This window comes from Quercus suber, unplaced genomic scaffold (genome assembly GCF_002906115.3).
Source record: "Quercus suber isolate HL8 unplaced genomic scaffold, Cork oak 2.0 scaffold_9, whole genome shotgun sequence".
Classification (NCBI taxonomy): domain Eukaryota; kingdom Viridiplantae; phylum Streptophyta; class Magnoliopsida; order Fagales; family Fagaceae; genus Quercus; species Quercus suber.
Window position 1 is genome coordinate 1122012 of NW_027069475.1, and position 5415 is coordinate 1127426.

Consider the following 5415-nt stretch of genomic DNA (forward strand, 5'->3'; position numbering starts at 1 on the left):
GTTCTTACAGAAAGACTACAAGCTCCCCGCTCGACTTCCTAATGCTACCCACCAGTAAAACTTCCTGACACGACCACGCGCAGGCTTCGAATCCACGGACTACTTCTTTCTTGAATTCTTCAATCAGCTACAAGCTCCCCGCTTGCTTTTCTTTTTAAGTTCCAATGGTTGCAACTATAATGATCTTCAAGATGTTGAAATCATCTCTACCTTGAAAACCTAGAAAATAAGGACGAGTGAGGTGTCATGTGATTGCAACAAGCAGAATCCATAAGCCAAGAGGTAGGAGACATACCAGATAAAGCTGAGAGAGAAGAGGAATAAGATGCATTACCAACCATACGAATGACATTGGCGATGATATTTATAAGGTCATCTCTGGAAATGGAGAAAGTGGATCCAGAAGACTTAGACTGTGCAGAGATGGGAGCCATTGGTTGGACACTCTCAGTGTTAGCAACAGTAGCAGTAGAAATTGAAACAGTTGATTTGTTGCGACGTAAGCAAGTCTCAATATTGTGGCCAAAATGTTTACAAAAGTTGCAAAAACGTTTGCTGGATTGTCGGCTACGATTTTTGCAACAAGAAGAAGTCCTGTCCTTATTCTTCATTTAGAAGCAAAATATGCAAAAACGGACTGCAAAAATGAAATTTACATGAAAAACTGGGTAATGAGCACCTGGATTGCAAAAAAGTCAACTCTAAAAAAGTCAACGGTCAAAGTCAATGCGGTCAACGGTCTGGAATGATGATGTAATCACTGCTAAGTGGTGACATAAGCAAGCTGATGTAAGCAATGATGACGTCACTAGGGCTGACATGTCAAGATGATGACGTCAGCAAACCGTGTCTGGCGTGTGAGGCGCGTGGATGAGCGTGGAGGCGCGTGAAGGATATTGGCGGCACGTGGCTGTGACGCCGAGAATTGTAGTGGCGCGTGGAGGCGCGTGTGTGGTCCGATGAAGATGAAATTTTACAGAAAAGTAGATCGGAGATATTGCTTTCCGATGGTACTATCTGTGGTCTGATCGGAGAGGCGGAAGCGATGGTGGCAGCAGGGCAGTGGTCTTTGATGTACTGGAGTCGCGGTGGAGGCAGTGGTGCTGCTCACAACAACGGCTGCAGATGACATCCAAGAAGACAAGACTGCTTAAGAGCGACACACCAAAGGATTAGAGCAGTGGCTCTAATACCATGTTAGAAATACTGAATGATTGTATTGTATTTCATAATCAAAGAATATACAAGTGTGCCTTTATATAGGAGGCATATATGTGTGGTACAAGTAAATATGTGTGTTATACAAGTAACCTAACTGGGCCTAAAGCCCACAATATATTATACACATTAACAGAGTAGTTGTAAGAGACTGGAGAGGTGAATTTGTTGGTGCGTTGTCTATCTCTGTGCCGCTGTCTCATACCGTTGCCGATATGGAAGCCTTAGCACGTCGAAAAGCTGTTGAATTTGCTGCTGAGATTGGTCTGCAGAGAGTAAGTTTTGAAGGGGATTCAGCCATGGTAATCAATGCTTTAAATCAAGGTAGTGCTGGATTAACAACCTATGGAGTTGTCATTGAAGACATTTGTTGTCAAGCGATGGTTTTCAGTCCTTTGTTTGCAATCATGCTAGTCGTTCTTGTAACTGTGTTGCTGATGCTTTAGCGAAAAAAGCTGAAGGCAGTCGGGGTACCCAGGTGTGGCTCAACGATCCTCCTAAGGATATTGCCTCCTCCTTGTTATTTGATGTTCATTAATTTCTTGTTCTTATTCAATAAAAGCCAGGCTTCTTGTCTGGTTTCTCAAAAAAAAGAAAAAAAAAAAAGAAAAGACTTGACCATTTAATGGCTCTAGCTGAGTAACTATTGTATACATTTTTTGTTGTGCACCAACAAGATATGCGTCTTTTGAGTCACGTTATATAAATTTCCAATAGAAAAAGTTTGCTCAAATGTGTTAGAATGGTAATAACAAGAAGCTAAATAAAGTTTAGAATAGCTTCTCTTGTTTGTTAATGGAATTATGAAAATTGCATAATTAGTTCCAATTAAAAAGGATCTAGGGCAAAACCTTCTAGCCTTTCCAAGAGTGTAGTAGTGAATTATTGCTATGCTGCATAACATGATCATTTTGGTTTCAGCCAAGGAACACAAACAGTTGTAGAGAATTCACAACACTTGGTAATGTATTGAGAAATCTCATTGGTGCTTAGAGAATTTAGAAGTCATTAGTGAACTTATCGAGTCCCTCATATACCTCATGACGCAAATCCATTCGCAAAGTCATGAATCTTGAAGATGGGGTTCCCACTAAATTTTTTAAGATTACATTTTCAATCTGCATTTATTATTATTCATTTTTAAAAATGGTTACATCTAAAATCATTAATATATACAAACTATCAAAAGAAAAAAAAAACACAAAAAATATAATCTATTTAGAAACAACCAGGAACTACCCAACATTGCGAAAGGGCATATACTAGTATTGACAAAGACATGAACTAAAAAAAGTCAATAACTTCGATTTTTTTCAGGAGTGGGGTAGGTAAGAGAAAATGAAACAAAGATTAATTATCTGATCCCACAGGTAAAGGCAATTCCAATAATGAAACTTCCTACAACTTTCCTTAACTCTCCAACATAAAATTATAATACTTTTCCTCTTCAATTATAGTCTCTCTATTTTTTTCTCTTTCTCAAACTGAGCGCACGGATAGTGTTTTTTATACCACCAATCGTTCAAGCCAATTCACATCCTCAAGGTCCTCTCTCATCTCCTATGCAAGGTTTTGTGTGAATTCTCTGTTTTATTTTTATTTATTTTTTAATATTTATTTATAGGGCAAATCACAATATTTATTTCTTTCTTTTGTATTTTTTTTTTTTCATTTGTGTCTTTCGTAAAAAGCTAGAATTTGTTATTTGTTAACTAGTTTGTTAGTATTGTTTATTTAGTTTTAGTTGTATCTCCTGTCTCCTTTTTTCCCTTTTTTTTTCATGGCTTAAATACTATTATGGAGGCCTATTTGCTAAAGTTCTAAATTCCCAATCAAAATTTCATTAGTTATTTGAATGAATCATCTTTTCCTAACCTCATTATGCTTCTTGAATAAATTACTCACTGCAATTTCCATGATTATGTTATAATAGTTTTATGTAATTGTGGCCAAATTCCATCACCAATAAATAATTAATTTGTGAGTAATGTTAGAGAGTAGAGATAAAAGTTTTTGACTTTGGTCATAACTTGATAAAATGGTAAGTTGTGGGAGTTCACTTTAACCTAACATTAATACCACTTTTATTATACATCAACCATAACAAGTCACATATTCCATAAGTAATTATGAAAAAAATTGTCATTAGATTTATTTTTAATTTACTAGTATTTACCATGAAATGTGATGGTAAGGCCAACATCGATCTTAGAGTCTAAAAAAAATGACATTTTAACAGTTGTTAATTAAATTTAGTGCCACTAGCTATTTAAAAGTAGGTGAAAATGCACTTTTAGTCCCTACATTTTGGACCAATTCTCGATTTGGTCCCTAAATTGATTTCACTCCTAGATCAGTCCCTAATTTTAGAAAATCATTTTTTATTTTGGTCCCTGCCATCAACCCAGTAACAAAAAATACATACATGGCAAACGCAATGCACTGTATGTATATTAGATGCTGATGTGGCTAATAAAATAAAATAAAAAACCACTTCACCATGCCATGTCATCATCTGATTTAAAATTTTTTTTTTATCAATTTGAAAAAAAATTAAAAACATAAAAATACATAGTTTCAGATTTGAACGTGAATACACAAGAACTTAAGAACATGAACCCAGATCACAAGAACTTAAGAACACAAAATTCCTGGGCATTCAATATCTTTCCCAGAAAATTTCACCAAACATTGAAAAATTCACATCTAAAAGGCCAATGCCTAAGATTTTCATCACAACATTTTATTTCCAGCCAAAACCAGAAATTTTCTAATGAAACAAACACACACAAACCTAGCCAATTCGGCTCACAATAACAACAAACCCAACCAACCTCATATATTTTCCTTAAACAATCATCAACATTTTCCCAAGAAAATCAAGATTTTCTTTCAAACCAAACATTAAAATAGCTCACATTTAATAAACCGATGCTTAAAATGCATACAAAATCCCTATCCTCCATCGAAACCTCCAACAAATCAAACCTATAAACCCAGAAAAACCATCGAATCCACATGAAAAAAGACAAACCCAGAAATTTAAAATAAACACAGCAACAAGTGAACAGCAACAAACACTAAAATAGCTCACATTTAATAAACCGATGCTTAAAATGCATACAAAATCCCTATCCTCCATTGAAACCTCCAACAAATCAAACCCATAAACTCAGAAAAACCATCAAATCCACATGAAAAAAGACAAACCCAGAAATTTAAAATAAACACAGCAACAAGTGAACAGATCAGAAACCCACCGATCAAGCCACATCAAGCCACCGATCCTACAATCCGAAACCCACATGAACAGATCAGACCACCAATCAAAAACAATGGCGGTGACACCCTCGGCTCATGAAGAGAACGTGTACATGGTGAAGCTTGCCAAGCAAGCCTAGCGGTACGAGGAGATGGTGGAGTTCATGGAGAAGGTCTTGGTGGTGGTGGAGAGGGAGGAGCTCACTGTTGAGGAGCGAAACCTTCTCTCCGTGGCGTACAAGATCATGATCGGCGCGAGGCAATCCTCGTGGCGCATCATCTCCTCGATCAAGCAGAAGGAGGAGAGCCACAGCAATGAGGACCACGTGTCCATGATCCAGGACTACAAATCCAAGATCGAGTCGGAGCTCTCCAACATCCGCGACGGAATCCTCAAGTTCCTTGACACCAGACTCATCCCTTCTGCCACCACCGGTGACTCCAAGGTCTTCTACCTCAAGATGAAGGGCGAGTGAGCTCTGGCCATGGACAATATAGAGTGAGAGATTCTATCCATTGAGCGTGAAGAGAGTGAGAGAATTTGAGATTATTCTTTCAGTATAGAGATTTTTTCTTAAAGCTGATGAGGTTAAAGAAAAATAAAAACAAAATCAAAAAGAATTAAAAAGATAATTGTGGGGCCAGCTATATAAGGTGGTACTGGTAAGTTTGTAGGGAATGGGCCTGCGGCCCAATGGCCCAATCTGAGGACAGCAATCCGTTAATAAAAGCATGATACGACTAATATAAGAAGAAGAGCCGAGGATTGCACATGAGAATCCAAAATGTGTTCGAGGATAAGATTCACCTTAGAACGATAGTCTGAGGTGGATGTAACTATCTGATTACCCTAGGTAGTCCATAAGGTTGGATTATAATTGAGAAACGGATATGGGATAGTGGAGGCAACAAATATCTTTTGACGTTGCTACCTCC

General features: G+C 37.5%; 1 protein-coding gene across 1 annotated transcript; it reads left to right on the plus strand.

The window, feature by feature from the left end:
* The first annotated feature begins 4631 nt into the window (after positions 1-4631).
* Positions 4632-4955, plus strand: LOC112030125 (14-3-3-like protein). The gene has a single exon (XM_024062809.2). It carries the CDS (start codon positions 4632-4634, stop codon positions 4953-4955), a length of 324 nt encoding a protein of 107 aa, XP_023918577.1.
* The last annotated feature ends 460 nt before the right edge of the window (positions 4956-5415 follow it).

Bases quoted from the DNA above. Each gene is read 5' to 3' on its own strand.
- LOC112030125 (XM_024062809.2), top strand. From the start codon at position 4,632: ATGGTGGAGTTCATGGAGAAGGTCTTGGTGGTGGTGGAGAGGGAGGAG.